The 17221-nt window shown below is 44.5% G+C and overlaps 1 protein-coding gene across 1 annotated transcript in view; it reads left to right on the top strand.

The window, feature by feature from the left end:
* The window catches only part of DST (dystonin), a 484671-nt gene that overhangs the window by 431853 nt on the left and 35597 nt on the right, over nucleotides 1–17221 (top strand). The window contains exons 78-81 of the mRNA XM_015408298.1: nucleotides 10181–10350; nucleotides 12029–12188; nucleotides 13713–13907; nucleotides 15980–16108. Coding sequence (XP_015263784.1) covers nucleotides 10181–10350; nucleotides 12029–12188; nucleotides 13713–13907; nucleotides 15980–16108 — 654 coding nt within the window. The remainder of the gene's footprint in view (nucleotides 1–10180; nucleotides 10351–12028; nucleotides 12189–13712; nucleotides 13908–15979; nucleotides 16109–17221) is intronic.

Genomic DNA, 17221 nt, shown 5'->3' with positions numbered 1-17221 from the left:
AATGGAACTCACACTTTGAGAGTTTGGCAAACAGTTTGTGCTTGTGCAATGTGCGCAACACTTCACACACCAACTTCACGTGGGACGATTTGTCGGTGGGCACAGCAAGATATCATCTAGATAAACAAGGACCCTCTTGAATAGGTGCTTGTGCAACACTTCATTGATAAGATTCATGAAGACTCCGGGAACCCCTTGCAGACTGAAGGGCATCACCTGGTACTCAAACTGGCCCAGTGGAGTGTTAAACGCAGTCTTATACTCGTCCCCCTCCTTAATCCTCACCCTGAAATATGGATCCCGGAGATCAAGTTTAGAAAAGATTTTCCCCTTATCCGCCTCAGCCAAGAGGTTCTTGATTAGGGGGAGGGCTAAACATTCGTAGTGGAAACTGCATTAAAGCCCCTATAGTCAGTGCAGAGTCTCAACCCCCATCGTTTTTCTTCCTGAAAAGCACAGGGGCCGCAAACGAGGACGTAGGGCAAATGAACCCCCAAGCCAGATTCTTGTCAATGAACTTTCGCAGCTCCACTTTCTCACTTGGGCTAATCGCATACAGTTTCCCTTTAGGCAACTTGTGCTCGGGGATCAGTTCTATAGTGGGGCGGCAATTCTTCAGCTTCTTCCTCCTCAAAGAAACTTCTTCTCCGAAATATGATATCCAGTACAATATTGAGTTTAGTTAAATGTTGATTATATATTTGTTCTTGATGATTGATGTATAGATTATGTTGTTATTAGTACTAGCTAATTTTTGTTAAAATTGAAGTGGTTTTATCTTACTTTAACAGTTGTATGCATTTTTAATACTTCAATAAAAAAGTGTTGAAAATAAAAAAACCCTAGCCAAGTCCCGATACTCTGGGGGAATAGCGTCCAGCTCCTCCCTGGCCAGGCACGCTCGCACCGGTTCATCTGGGGGAGGGGGCCCCCACCCCGCAGACCACATGTGAGCCTGACACTTTGGAGAGATGAATTGGATCTTGCCCTCATCCCACAAGATGTACGGGTCGTGATCATGTAGCCATGGGCTGCCCAACACCAGGGGGACTCATGCTGCCTGGGTGATGACAAATGGCCGGTGTTCCCAATGGCTTTCCGCCCCTACCCGTAAAGGCACACTCTCATACTTGCAGGGTTCTTTCATTGCAGACCCATTCATCTGGGTAAAAACAATGGGGTCTGGGAGTTTAACCACCTTGACCCCCAGCCCTGTAACTAAGGAAGGGTTGATCAAGTCCCATCAACACCCTGAGTCTATCAATCCCCGTACTCTGACATGAGTTCCGAGTTCAGGGTTCATTAAAGTCACAGTCACAAAGAAAAGGGGGGGTAATTGCTCACCATTTTTGGCGCCTCAGGAGTAGGGACATGCTGCTCTGCGCCACTCACAGCAGGTCCTGGCCTTTTTCCGCTGGCTCATCTTCTTCCTTGCTACTCGTGTCCAGTTCCTCTGCTGGAACCTCAGTTTGCAGAGCTCGTTGGAACTTTGGCCGGGCCACACTCTTCCGTGCTGGGGTGTGAACCCACTTTTTCTCCGGCTCCTTCCTGGGCACCGCCGGGGCTCCACCTCCTGGGCAAGCGGCAGTGAAGTGACCCGCTTTGCCATGTCTCAGGCACAGACCTTGCTTCATGCGCTGGTCCTGCAAGCCCTCTTTGGGTTTAGGGGTCTTGGGTTTTACCACTGGCGGTCCAACCTTTCCCAGGGTGGCTGCGTTGTCTATGTGGATGGTCCTCAATCGATTCTCCTGTCGGCCGCTTCCCCCATCCAGGTGTGGAGGGACACCAGTTGAACACTACGCAGGACCTCTCATGAATCTCAGGGTGCAGACTTAGCCACTACTGCTCAGCCATCACACCATCTGGCCAGTCCTAGATTTTCATGGCATGCTTTGTAAACTCCTTGGAGTATTCATGCACCATCTTCTTACCTTGCTTGGAGGTACGCAAGTAGGCGTGCATATGTTCACTGGCATTCAGATCCTCGTACTGAGCTCAGAGAGCGCACATGAAGTCGTCTACTCTCTTGAGTTCGGGACCCTCCGAATTATGAAGTCTCACGTACTAGTCTGCTGCCCCATCATGCAATCGTGAGGCGATGTAGTCCACACGCCTCTCTTTGGTGGGGAACAGGTGGCCCCAGTTGGTGATGAACTTCTCCGCCCACACCATGAAGAACGGCAGTTTCTTGGGTGTCCCATTGAAGATGGCATCCAGTAGCTCAGTCGGCTTGTGTACATTATTAGGGTTTATCTATATAACCACTTCAAAGCTTGTCCCCAAACATTTTGGTCTTGGTGGAGAAGTCCTGCAAACCCTCATTTAAAGGCAGGCAACAAATCATGGATGGATGGGGAGACAGACAGAAAAACCTTGCTGCAGAGGGATCAACTAGCTTATCTCCCTGCGAGCTCTGTTTCATTAACTAAGGGAGAGAGAACGGATTATGCCTGCTCTAGTGCGCCAAAGGTAGAGAACTCAGTCTAGAGGAGTGCCTGGAAAGAAAGCTGAAAATGGCTCTTCTCAAAGCAACATCAGGAGTGTTTCACCTATGAACAAAGCTGAGCTAAAGCCTCGCAGCGCCAGTTCTGCTTACCAAAAGTGGCCCACTAGGCGGCTCGCATTCCATGCCTGGCCCCATGCCAGCGGGCCAGGCTTCTTACCCATTTAAAGTTTGAGAATAGTTTGAGATTGTTTCAGTCCCAAGACCTCTAATCATTCACTTTACCAGATAAAACTGCAATGAGTGTCTGCATCAGGCACCTTAACCCGGCATTCGGTTCATCCGGTTGGGCGGTTACCGGCAGAGACGCTTACTGCAGAGCTCCAAGGATTCTAAGGTGTTTTTTTTTTAATTGCTTGATAAGCTTTTTTTTCTTTTTCTTTTGGTAACAGTAAATATTGTATAGTCCACCCAGCTTAACAAGCACAAGACATTTGTTTAGCTTACTGGAATGAGCTGTTAAGCATTCTTTTGACTTGTTATCTTCGGAGGTTCCTCCTGCAAGAAATGATTTACACAGCAAGCTAATTAAGGCAGAAACCTTGCTATCTCCTATTTCAGAGAAACAGTTTCCCAACTGGGCTTGGTTAAGAGTGTGTTAGAACTTTTACTATCTCAGAACGGCTTGACGGCTGCTGCCAGTAAGAATTGGGATTTGAGCTTTGGGAGAGGAAGCAGCCCCCAGGAGTTGAGTTTGTGAAGCCCTTTTGTCAAGTACACAGCTTGCCTGCTACTCTGAACAAACAGCTCCTATTTTGCCTGCTCTCTTTTCCCTGCGTGCAGGCACAATGATTATTGGCTTCTGCTTGTTAACGGGGGGTGTTTTGAAACTAGTACCCTGCTGCTTTGGGTCATTCCTGACAAAAGACGTTCACGTGTCATAGTTATGAACTACCAATAAACAGAATACTTCTTATGAAGCACTGTGTGGTGTGATCTGACTATCAAACCCTGACAGATTGTCAGGAATCATCTTCCCCTCAATTCGTATCTCTCCTAACCGAGATGAACGAAGGTGAGGAAGAAAAGGTCCCGGTGACAACCGAGGAGACTGTGCCGGAGACTACAGCCCCCCCCCCACTACGGTGTTGAGCACCCTTCCCCAGGACACGGGTGATGAGTCGGAAGGATTCCCACTGGGGCCAGTGGAGGGAATGAAGCCGCGTGTGACAATGACCCTCCGTGGCCTAATAATGTTGCATTAGAGTTACAGTGGTTTAACTATTAATTGAAATGGTTAGGCCCCGGTCACACGGCAAAGTTGCCACGGGAGAGGCATGGGAGTCCCGCGGATTTTCCGGGCGCGATCTCACCCCAACATCTGGGAAGCGCAGTGCTCCCGTGGCAAACCCATGGCTCCCCGCCGAAGGTGCGGAGTTAAAAACTAGTACCTACGAGGTACTAGTTTCCTGAAACCGCGGGCCAAGGGTGGGCGTCTGATCATGTTCCCGGTGGACTTACGTGGCATCCGGCGCCCGCCGCTGTTCATCTCCACAGGTTGCGCAACAGCGCATGCACACAAAGAGCGATTGCCAATGCGATCGTACGGCGTGGCTTCTGTGCCGCACTGCAGGATACCCATCTGACTGGCATTTCCCCCAACCACAGGACCTTGAGACTGGGACATGTGCTCGGGCAGCCACGGGTTAGTTTCCTCTGGGGCATTTAGCCATGCCTCCCCCTGCGATATCCAGCCCATGTGACCGGGTCCTTAGTTAATCTTCTTGGCTTCTGTGCAGTCCCACATGGGACTGCAGTACCACAGGCCAGCCACCGGGAGGAACTAGCAAGCTCATTATAGAAAATTTTTCTTCCCAAGAGTGCTTGGCTCCTACCAACCCAGCAACTTTCTGCTCAAAAGTCACATGACCTGGGAGGACCCAACACTCTCTTTTTGCCGCCACACTGAGAGGACTTGTGTCAGCGAGCTGTGCTTCTTCTGAGGTAAATTATGGCCTCAGACAAACAAAAAGTGGCATTATTCAAAAAATGCTCTGACTGCGGGGCTAAAATGGCACAGTCCGATGAACATTCTTCCTGCCTTACTTTGTCTCGGAGAAGCCCACAATACATCGACCTGCAAGGCCTGTAAGGCTCTGACTCCATGGACGCGAGAAGGAATGGCAGCCCGCCTCAGAGCTGCCTTGTGGGAGAGGGCCCTTGCCGCTCCTGAAGCCTTGCCGCCACCTAGTTCCTGAACGGAAGAATGGCCGAGGGCGCCTTCGGTAAGCTCAGCTCCGGCTTCTGCCCCAGACAAGAATCTTACCGCGGAGATGGCAGCTAGAGTGGACTCTGAGCCACCTCCTTAAAAAGCCAAGAAAAAGAAACGGGCCCACAAACAGCATTCACCTCCATCTCCAGCGCCCAGAGGTAACCCGCAACCATTGGGTTCGACAGTTACTCGATGCCAGCAATCGCCTTCGCCCAGATGTTGAGAGGCAGTTGGTACTGACAATCTGCCGGCACCAAGTGGCCAATCTCCGGGTCTGTACCATTTGGCACGAGATCTCCACGGCACCAATCCCCGTCAGTACCAATGCTGTTCGGTGATGACTCACTGCATTCGATGCCATCCCACCGTCGTTGGAGTTCCCCATCTTCTGATGTGGTGCTGGTGAATCCGCAGAGTCCTGAAACCATGACTGGCATGTTTGAGATGCCTCCACTGTGGTACCACTGTGCATGCCAGCATTCGTCATTTGACTGAGATTCTCGTCGGGATCATTCCAGATCTCCTCGCGAGACATGCAGGGACCCTTTGGAGGAGTGCCACTTCTCCAACTGCCCATCCATGTCCAAAGGGGACGTTGCCTCCAACCCCGGTTCTGACTTAGCATCGGTACCATCACCTGATGATGTGATTGGAGGAAAGCCCTCTACTTTGCCATCAGAGGATCTCACATCCTTTTCAGACCAGATCATAAGGATAGCAAAAGCCCTTGACTTAAAGCATACAGCTTTGGAACCAAAGACCAAAGACCCACTCATGCAGGCCTTATTCAACCCTGACTCCGGACCAGTAGCCCTTCCACTGCTCCAGGCACTGCAGGAGGTCATTCTTTCAGCATTGGGCCACCCAGCTTTGACGGCTCCCTCAGCCAAGCATCTAGATGGACTCTACAGAGTGATTGACTCTGACTGTTCATTTCTGTTTCAACATCCTAAACCAAATTCCTTTATTTCGGAGGTGATTCCAGCTCACAGTCAATACAGCTCACGTACATCACCAATGATAAAGAAAGTCACAAGCTTGATGCCCTGGGGCGCAGAATATACTCTTCTGGTGCCATAGGCCTTCGTGTATTAATGGATTAACATTAACTTCGTGTAGTGAATCGGTATAACCGATTATTCTGGGGGAAGATGGTCCCATATGTTGAGGCCCTACCCCAAGACAAGCAGGCCTTAGCAAAAGCCCTAATGGAAGAAGGAATGCGCTTAGGAAAGCAGCAGGTAACTGCGGCCCGCCAGGATGCAGACTGTCATGGCAGGGCGATAGGTTCTGCTTTGGTCATGTGTCGCCATTCCTGGTTGAGATCTTCAGCCTTACCCCCTGTCGCACAAGTCTATCAAGCCTTACCCCCTGTCACTATCACTAGACTCAACAAGTTTTTACCTAAGCCAAGTTTCAGATGTTATCCCTACATGAGGTTGTTTTACTACTTCACAAGGGTGCCTGGTTCGCCAGCATTGACTTGACTGATGCGTATTTTCACATCTCAATCCACGAAGATTGTAAATGCTTCTTATGGTTTACCCATGCAGGACAGGTTTTTCAGTACTCAGTGCTGCCTTTTGGCTTGGCCTCCACACCTAGAGTTTTTTCTAAGTGTCTGCCAGTGAAAGGCTGTGTTCTGTACCCCTATCTTGACGATTGGTTGTTCGTGGGGGAATCCCCGAAACAACTTTCTGATAACTTAGCCCTGGCTCTCATGAGATTACAAGCCTTGGTACCACAGGCCAGCCACTGGGAGGAACTAGTGAGCTCATTATAGAAATTTTTTCTTCCCAAGAGTGTTGGCTCCTCCTAAGTCATGTGACTTTTGGGCAGGAAGTTTCTGGGCTGGTAGGAGCCAAGTACTCTTGGGAAGAAAAAATTTCTATAATGAGCTCACTAGTTCCTCTCGGTGGCTGGCCTATGGTACCACAGTCCCATGTGTGCCTGCACAGAAGCCCCTCGATGAACAAAGGTTACAGGTAAGTGCAACCCCTGTTTTAGCTCAGATCTTTTAGCATTAGCGCAAAGAAGCAAACTCCAGAATTTTAAAATTCTCACACATGCAGGTAGGGTGTGATATAAACGGAATTAAATAAATATATAACCTATTAAAGACTATCACCTTCTCTTTCATTCCCATATATTGACAATAACAAAATAGTCTCCCCAAATCCTAGCTAATCCCATTTTGGGGGTGTTTACATACTTTATAGTTTGTATTGGTACGCACTTTGTTTCAGCTCTTCCTTTTACAAATAAATCTTTAAACCACTGTTGAAGATTTTAGTGGTTTTATTTTCTTAGACTGCGATAATAAACTAAGCAGCGTGTGATATGCAGAAGAACTTGGCTTTGTTCTTTGCCAGCTTGTCACTGCCAAAAATAGGAAGAGACCAAGATAAAAATGCTCTCTGTCTCATATTTGGTACATGTTGCCAAAGACTCAGATGAATATTCATTGCTATTTTGTCTTTTTGTTTTTTATTGTTACATGTAACATTTAGAAGTTAGAGTCACGGAAAGAAAGACATTGGGTCACACAGTTCATCTTTGCCTCTACTCAGCTTTTTTTTTTTTTTTTTGCTTTTTAAAGGGATAGTAGTTACCTATTGACCTGACCATCTATTTATTTATTTTTAAGAAATGGTACCAGCAAAATGCTCCCAAATAGATTTTAAAATACAGTAATTAAAACATCATAAGCACAGTCATCAGCCACAGGAAGCCTGCTGAATACAGTAATTAAACAATCAAGAATTATTCACCTTGAAGAGATTAGATCTACGGCTGGATTGTGCTAGGAATGGTTGGCCTTATCCAGCTCCTCCCATTTTAGGGTTTGACTCCTCTCCACTGTACCTGTGTTAGTTTCCTTCATAAGTGCAGTGCTGACAGGATAGCTGTGTTTGACCAATGGGCTTTAATGCCTTGTGAGTTTCATTCTTGAATATTTGGACATGATGGAAAAATTAACTGAAATATTGTGTCTTCTACAGATAAATTATGTGGCTTTCAAAAACATGATAGTTCTACAACTGGGTGTCTTAACAAGTCCCTGTCACATAGGAAAAAGCACCACAGAAGTATGCAGGCATTTTAAACTTTTTATATTACATGGTCCATAAATTCCCATTGTTTGCAACTACAACAGTGTTAGAATGTGCTTTTATCTTTCTCCCATGGAAATCAGCACATCTTGAAAATTATTCACTTTAGCTGGATTGTGTGTCTACCAGTGTTCACTCTAAGGCGTGGAGTCTTGTGAGCAAAAAATCTACTTTGTGAGCTACTGGCATTAAAGTTGTGAGCAAGCTATCTGGCTACTCCATAAATTAGTTTGCTCTGGAGCCATCCTTCCTGAGCTGAGGCAAAAACGTATGAGCTGGAGGCTAAAAAATGGTGAGCTAGCTCACACTAACTCAGCTTAGAGGGAACACTGGTGTCTACAGTTTATTTAGCATTATAATTTCATCTGAGAGGGATCACACACCATGGTTTCCCCCCCTTGAAGTCTAAAGCTATTTAATGCTAGGTCTAGTCTGGAAAAAGAAAGGAAAACCAAGAAATATAGAATTAAAATTAATCAATATTATTTACATCATTTTGTATTTGTGGACTGAGTCATACCCACGGAGCCTCGGGAGATTTAGAAAAATATGCAAAATGTAGCTGTTCAAATACAGGGATTTTGACTCCTGGATTATAAATTGCATCCACAGTCAGAAGGGTATTAGGTACATAGCCTAGCACAGGAATGATTACACAGCTGTTGGCCTTCTTCCTCTGTGTGTCCTGAGAAAACATGGTTTGCTTTGTACTAGTTAGTGACTCCAGCAATGGCTGTAACTCAGTTCCTATAGAACACTTGAATCAGATACTGACATTTTCTGCATAAAAAACCTTTGAGGGGATGAGGGTTCCCATGATCAAGAGAAAGGCAGGTTTCTGTTAGTGACACAGGTGATCAAACATGTACTGCTTGGGTACACTTTTTATTCATTTGCCTACCAAAGTGGTTTAGATAGCTGTCATCTCTTAGCATTAACATGAAGATCTAGACTGCACCTTCTGTATTTGACTAGTTTATATGATTTCTTTAGCTGCATTCTAATGTCTCTCATGCTGCTAATGGCAACAAGCTGCACAATTATTTCCACTGCAGCTTCTTCACAGGTCCACTTAGCTGAGTTGCTTGGCTTTGAGGATGATTTTTGACTCATTGTAAATTAATAGGGACTCAAGGGGTCTGAATGCAAGAGATTTGGTGCAACTGCTTTGTAGATGATAGTCCAAAATGATAGAATTTAGCATCTAACTGGAGGTCATGAACCTTCTTGCATGACTTCCTTTAATTGCTCCATTAAAGCCAATTGAGGATAGATCCAGATGGTCAGCCATGTTGGTCTGAAGCGGTAGAAAAAGTGTGCCTTTCACATGAAAGGTCATACCTTGAATAAACCTTTGTTGGTCTTAAAGGACCCACTGGACTCTAAATTTGTTCTAAAGCCAATTGATTAAAATACTATTGATTGAAAGGAATGTGAGGCAGACTAATAAACATGTATCCAGGTTTAAAATGTGTTCCTGGAATTTCCTTGCTAAATGGAGCTTTAAAAAAAAACACAAAAAAACCCCTAGACACTGAATTTGGATCCAGCTGCTATAAAATTCTAATAACATTAAGCATTTTAATAGTGTTTTCAAATGTTCAAACTGCCCTATTTATATAGCTTTGTTGTAATCCTTACAGCACCCCTATAAGGTAGGTCAGTATTCTTATCCCCATATTGCAGGTGGAAGTGATGAGGCTGCCTTGCTAAAACCTCACAATGAATTCATGGTAGAGGCAAAATTCAAATTGGGGACTAGAGTAAAAACTTTGTTATGCCCCACTTGATTATCCAGAATGCTCATTTAACCAGCATTGCTCAGAAAACAAGCTCCACTCCCCTCAGCCATCATACCCCTGCATCTTTGTGTGTGCATTTGCCCAGCCTCTCCAGCTGGCCAGCTTGATGGGGCTGTGGCTGTTGCTGGGCTTCTGACAGCTGGTGCTGCCAGCTGACATTATCCTTGGTTGCCTCCTTCCCCTCATTCTGCCTCAGGTTTTGAGCCAGCTCTGCCAGAGGGCTCCCAAGTATGTGGCCTGCGTATTTGCCTGCTGTGTAGGACACTTCTGTGGCTCACAGGGAAGGTTCCTGCCAGACATAGAGGCTGTCTCTCTATGGTGTTCCCAGTAAAGGGGGGGGGGGTTGGTTGGTGCAGATTCCTTTGGGTAGGGGTGAAACAGAGCCATAGCCTTGATTATCTGGCACAGTTGGTCAACTGGTAACCCATGGGTTACCAGTTTTTACTGTATTTTATTTGCTGTCGAAGCCACTATGCTGTACCAGTTCTTTAGAGCAATTTGGTACCCTGTGTTATTAAGAGTTTTATTGTTGATTTTTCTTCTTGTTCAGGAATTCCAGAAAGCTCTTGGAGCGAAACATTCTGTCTATGACACCACAAACAGAAGTGGACGTTCTTTAAAAGAGAAAACCTCTCTTGCTGATGACAATCTGAAACTGGATGACATGCTGAGTGAGCTAAGAGACAAATGGGATACAGTATGTGGAAAATCTGTGGAAAGGTAAAGAAAAGAAGCAGCAGTGCATCTTATGTAAAAGATCTCATAAAGTAGTAGCTGTTATGAACAGTGGAAGGGAACCTGTCAGTGCAATCCTAAGCAGAGTTGCACCTTTCTAAGCCTATTGACTTCAATGGACTTTAAAGGGTAGAACTATCCTTAGTGCTGCATTGTATATCCATCATTGCCTTATCTATTTTTCCATAGCTCAGAATTGTTATATCCCTCTGGTTACAAACTAGTTTTATGAAAGAGTCACTTTTACTAGAGGATACAGGTTCTTGGGACCGATGTCTCTCTCCATCCCCACAAGCATTTAAATGTGCTGTTTAAATCTCCTCACGTAGTACATGATTGATTTCTGCTATCGTGGCTAGAGAAGGAGGACATCTACTCAAGCTCATTGTTTCTTGGGTGATACAGGGCTCCACCTCAAGAAGAACTTATGACATTAGAGGTGCATAGTCCCTTCCCTGTACATTTTCTTTTGTGTATAGCTTCAGCCCCAGGGTGGAGAGAATTACTTCCTTACGGGTGTTAACCAATCTTGGTAGTGGACCTAAGCTAAAATATCTTGTTGTTCTTCTTATTAGTCAATTCTAAAACAAGCATGAAACTTTCCCATTGGGAAAGGAAGAGGAGACTGTCAGGTCATGACAGTTATGCGTTTGGGAAACTTATAATGGAGGGAGGTCATGGTTATATCAAGGCATGGCTTCCTTTTCTGGGAGGAAAAGAGTTGCAGGAGTGAACTTGGAACATTAAAACAGCCTTGGAGCAAGTGGATTCCAGTGTCTCATGTGGTACTGGCAATGACTCAGAGTTCGCGTGGCTCAGTCCTAGGACAGGGCATTGAAGACAACTGCTATGGGATCATCCACTGGGCAATATTGCACCTGTTGTCACCATCACTGTGGTGTGGGCTTTTTGCTGAGTGGCTCTTACAGTGCTGCTGGCAGCAGTGCAGGGACGATCACTGTGGTGTGGGCTTTTTGCTGAGTGCAGGGACCTCTTGGCTCAACTTGCTCCTGATCACCAGTGGTCCTCCAGGGCAGTGGTCCATCATGAATTTTCCCAGTAAGTTAAAGGTCCAATCTGCCCCTAAAGAGCTAGCAGGTGGGACAAAGGTTATGAGAGTGTTGTGCAAGGTAATAGACCTTTGCCTAGGAATCATATAGAGGCTGGCTTGTACCCAATAGGGCCTGGATTATAGTGTTACAGTGGTATTTATTAATGATGGCCAACTTCCTACAGTCTGATTCAGAAATAAATCAGTATTTACAAGCAGTGTGGTAGAAAACACTCAAGCGTTACGACATCAGTAAATTTATATTCTGAACCTGGCAATTGTCACCCTTGGCAACATTACTAGTATCTGTTTCTCTGTATGATATTCATAAGTCTGGTCAGAAATGCCATTAAATTTCCACCACATCTGTTCATGGGAGAGCACTCTGTCCACAGCAGCTTGCCCAGTAGCATTCCCTCACCAAAGTTGCACTTTCATTCAGCTTCTGTTGCTCATAAGAATAAAGGAAGTAGTGCTTCCTTTTCCACCCTCAATCAAAATGATTCTTTTATTTGCATACCAGCTGTGAATATGAATGCAATGGGTAAATGATGACTGAGCATTACTATCCCCCCCTCTATTCTGTTTGTCTGTTTTCTTTTCCAACTTCAGACAAAACAAACTGGAAGAAGCTCTGCTGTTTTCTGGACAATTTACTGATGCTCTTCAGGCTCTCATAGATTGGCTGTACAAAGTGGAACCCCAGCTGGCCGAAGATCAGCCTGTGCACGGAGACATTGACTTAGTGATGAACTTAATGGATAATCACAAAGTAATGGCAACAAAATTACAGTGATTTTCATATTATTTTAAATCAGATTGTTCTAAACAATTTGATTAAATGTCTTTCGCATTAACATGTAACTTTACAAAGATTGGTGAATCCACTACATACATAGAAACTCTAGGCTGATATAAAAATTAGTTGGAAAAGATAAAACTGTCGCAAAACTTGAGGAAGCTAACTTGCTTTGAAACCCACCTCATAGCTAATATTGCTTTATTTTGTGGTACTTTCTGGGAATTTTAATATACTGTTTTAAACCCTCCAGGTCTTAAAAGTAAGTGCAAGCAAATGTTTCTCAATGCAGCCATGGGTGTTGTAGGTAATACTGTAAGCATTCACTCCTTCTAGGCTTAGCCTTTGGCCACAATCCATCTAGCTTTTCAGGAAGACAAGAATGCTGACGCACACACATGATTTCCTTCGTCTGCAAGGACTGCCCATTTATTTCAATAGAGAAGAGATCTATGAGTACATTCCTTTGTGTGCATATATCTGGAAATGGTTGGTGAATCTTAAACACACACACACAATTGCATGTTGTACTTCTGTATTGGGGTATAAGGGCAGGAAAGAGCTTGGGGTTCAGTGGAGGGGGGAGGGGCTGGAGCGAGAAGCTACATGAGAAACACATAGCTTGGTTGGATTTAAGATGTTCCTGTGCCCAGAGTACGCTGGTAAGGATATCAAGCAATTTAATTTTTAAAATTAACAATTTTTATCTGAATTCATACAGCACAAGGGAAACAATACTAACATAAGAGGTTTCCTATAAAATGTAAGTAGAATTACTGATTAAGAGTAAATTAAGGACAAATTACATACAACAAAATAACAAGGTTTTGCCCTAACCTGAATGGCGCAGGCTAGCCTGATCTCACCAGATCTCAGAAGGTAATCAGGGTCGGCTCGGGTTAGTACTTGGATATGAGACTATCAAGGAACTCCAAGATTGCTACGCAAAGGCAGGCAATGACAATTTATTTCTGTTCATCTCTTGCTTTGAAAACTCTACAGGGTTGCCATAAGTCAGCTGTGACTCCATGGTACATTCCACCAGCAGCAAGTTTTAATAAGTCAAACCCAACTTCTTTTGAAATCTTAGAAGGAGCAGTGGCTCGGTGGTGGAGCACTGGCTTTGGATGCAGAAGGTCCCAGATTCAATCCTTGGAATCTCCCATTCAGAGGGTTGTGTTGTTGATAATGTGTGTGAGGGTCCCTGTGCCCCCCCCCCAAGGTGGCCCGCTTTCCATGCCTGACATGCCTGAGACCCTGAAAAGCAGCTGTCAGAGTACACAATACTGACTTTGATAGACCAGGCATCTGACTTAGGCAGCTTCATATGTTCATGTTAAATAGAAAAAAAAAGAATCTGTAAGCTAGGGGTATTTGCTCTGCATATTGTCATTATGAAGCTTTTTTAAACATAGGTAAAATAAGGTTGTTTTCATATGTATTATGGAGATAACTTTGCTAAACAGAAGGGTCCAATCTTTTTTTTCTGGTCATCAGGTGTTCCAGAAGGAACTAGGAAAGAGGACAAGCAGCGTCCAGGCTTTGAAACGCTCTGCCCGAGAGCTGACTGAAGGCAGTCGTGATGATTCCTCCTGGGTAAAGGTCCAAATGCAGGAACTTGGTACTCGGTGGGAGACTGTGTGTGCGTTGTCTGTCTCCAAGCAAACACGACTGGAACAAGCCCTCCATCAGGTGAACAAATGAACCCGTCACACCAAATTCAAATAGTCTAGGGGAGGGCGGGTGGTGGTGCAGTACATTCCTAGGGTATTGATGTTAGGGGGAGACAGTAAAGGCCTTCTTCATGCCCTGCTTATGCCACAAAGTTTTGCATGCACAAATGGGTTGCAGCGAATGGGCCAATCTGTCAGGCTCCCAGTCAAATCACTCTCCACACAGGCTTTCTTGAATGTAAGTTTATTGAGGAGATTTGAGATACTTTAGGAAGTGAACTCTTTGTCAGGACTGAGGGGTAGAGGCGAGGACCCAGAGTATAACTGAAACCCACATTCCATGCATACGTCACACAACCTGAAGCATAAGCAATCCTAAGAACCCAGACAGACACATTAGTTCCACTAGCCATTCGAAAGTCTTATGTTTTTCAAGGACACTCTCATGCAAAAGTTCCATGATGTGCTGCTTGGGAAAAAGGTTACCATCGTTGCCTCCCTAAATTGCAGACATTCACACAGTCTCTCTCCCTCCCCCTCCCACCAGGAATGTCAGCGAGGGTGAGCGCTAAGCAGGACGGCGGAATACATCTGCTGTAGCCAGGGAAGCGAGGAACGGGGGTTTGGGGTACAGAAAGCAGATTGCTAATACCACAGGCACAGAAAACATAGCAGAAGGTGAACCCGAGTCTGACACAATCACTGTAAAGCCAGCTTACAAAAATATTAAATTGAAAGACAGAAACAAAATCCCTGAATCTTTAGCCCTGATCGTGTCAGCAGAACAGTGAAACTGATTGGGCTGGGTTGCAAATAGTTTCTAGTCTAGCCAAATTCGTATCTAAAAGGAAATTTTAAAAGAAAAGCAAATGTTTTTAAATAGTAAGGGTAGAAGAAAGGTAGAGCGGCATTGCTGTTTGATTATTTGTTTATGGCTATGAATATGACTATAGGCACTTGTCTTTCCACATGGTTAAAATGATTTAATAAATAAATAAATAACCCTTTAAAATCAGTTACTAAATTGTTCCAGATAGAATGGAGAGGGGTAGGGCATGTTGCTCATCCTTTGCATTTTCCACGATGTGTCTGCAACAAACCCAGTGAAATGCGCACACATGCTTCTTGACATGTTACTGAAACCCACAAAACCTGTTTGACCAGCACCAATGCTAAAACACAAAAAATGTGGTCGTCATCTGCAGATACTTAAATCTATGGATTAGGGCCATGTGAAGGCTAAAATGATTTTTCAGGTGGGCAGAAAAATCAGAAAATATAAAAAAAATACATGGGGCTTTTGAAATCCCTCGATTGGCAGCAGGACAGGGAAGGCTGCACTCGGTTCAGCGGCAGTGGTGCAGCTCAGGAGCCCCACCAGCAGCTGCTTGAATGCAGCTGCTGTGGTGGAGGACACCAGCTGCTGCTTCAGGCCTGGAAGCAGCAGAGGAGCATGTCGGCAGCTGCTCCAGCCCACATTGGGTGCCCCTTATCCAATAACATTAACTGTATTCATTAGCATGGCTCCACCTATTCATTTAAAGCATGTCTGTTATAATTTGTCGATATGAAGTCAAGTTGGTCTGAATGGGCCTTACACATATGCTATCAATTATATAGTTAAAAGCAGGCACAGATAGGCCTTTGGACTCACTTCAGTATTCTTAAAACAGCATATGACATTTTTACAGTTATGAATGTGAGGTGCTGTACGCATTGTTCCCTCTAAGCTGAGTTAGTGTGAGCTAGCTCACAGTTTTTTAGCCTCCAGATCACCCATTTTTGTCTTAGCTGAGGAAGGATGGCTCCAGAGCAAACTAATTTATGCAATAGCCAAATTGCTTGCTCACAACTTTAATGCCAGTAGCTCACGAAGTAGAATTTTTGCTCACAAAACTCCACAGTTTAGAGGGAGCATTGGGCTGTATGTCATAGATTCCTTAATGGAAAGTTAATGTGCTTTCATTGGTGAATGATGAATGACTTCACTAGTCTGGGCTCAGTTTCATTGTTTATGGGAGGAATCCAACATTGTATTCTTTCTGTCAGATCCCTTTAAGTGTTCTCTCCTCCCAACCTTCATATGTACAGGCAGAGGAATTCCACTCTGTGGTTCATGTTCTTTTGGAATGGCTGGCTGAGGCTGAACAGGCCCTTCGTTTCCATGGCATCCTCCCAGATGATGAAGAGGCTTTGCGAGCACTAATAGATCAGCATCGGGTGAGTAAGATAATTGGGACAATGCTTGGCTCTCAAGGCTAGATTTATGGGAAGGCAGAGTTAAAATAAAGCAGTGTAGGCTATTTATGTTTTGTTTGGATCTGGCAGCAAAAGTTAATGTGCTTTCCTAGAAATGAGAAGTTGTGGAACAGTCTTTCCACAGACTGACGTTTTCACTAACATAAGCTGTGAAGTTTTAATAGACTCATTGGCAATCCAGTTTAAACTCCTTAAAATTGGCATGTTCTCAGGCTAGATCATCTGAACATTGCATATTACTGAACGCCATTATCCTCCTTGGGACCCTGGCATAAACCATCACATCCTTAGCAATTCACAATGCCACCTTAAGCAGAATTACACCTTTCAACTGAAGTCAAGTGTTTTAGAAAGGTATAGCTGAGACTGTGTCATCCTGGAGTAGTTCTGCATAGGACTCTATTGTTAGTCTTCTCTGACTGAATAAGTGGAACACAGCTTGCTTGTTTGTTCTCTTCCTCCTCCTGCTGACCAACCTCTCCAGTCTTGGTAGATCACCACTTCCAATGGGTTTCAGAAAAAAGTGTTCAACAGCAGGAAGGGCTGCAAGAGAAAGGCTATAGTGGAAGAGTATGGCAGAGCCAGTGGTAGAGGCCAGGTGGTGAAAATGAAAGCTTTGAACCCCTTCTATTTAAATTAAAGCGCTGTAGTTTATAGCTCGCAATGCTGAATGCAGTTTACTAATTCTGCTCTCGGGCTTCAAAAACATGGCCTTTGCGTAAGATTTGTTTTTGGCTATTTCCTGTGATAACAGACAGTTCATTTGATGTTGTAATAGCTTTAATTTCATTCTTATATTTTCAATTGAAGGATCTTTTTTCATTTTCTCTTCTTGTTTCTTAATTTGTTCCTTGATTTGTGTAAATTTTTCTGTCTTTTGTTTTTTAATGTGTGCAGCTTCTCTAATTATCCAACCTCTAGCATAGGCTTTGAATGTATCCCATATAGATCTAGTGGAAATGTCTGATTGGATATTTTGGTTAAAAAACATTTGAAATTCTTTTTTGTCTCTATTACAAACTTTTCATTCTTCAATAGGTCCATCTATTTTTCTTTGGTGTATCTTGTAATATA

Source organism: Gekko japonicus, unplaced genomic scaffold (genome assembly GCF_001447785.1).
Source record: "Gekko japonicus isolate JY-2015 unplaced genomic scaffold, Gekko_japonicus_V1.1 scaffold383, whole genome shotgun sequence".
Lineage (NCBI taxonomy): Eukaryota > Metazoa > Chordata > Lepidosauria > Squamata > Gekkonidae > Gekko > Gekko japonicus.
The sequence above is the reverse complement of the archived record's forward strand: the minus strand, read 5'-3'. Positions and strand labels throughout refer to the sequence as shown.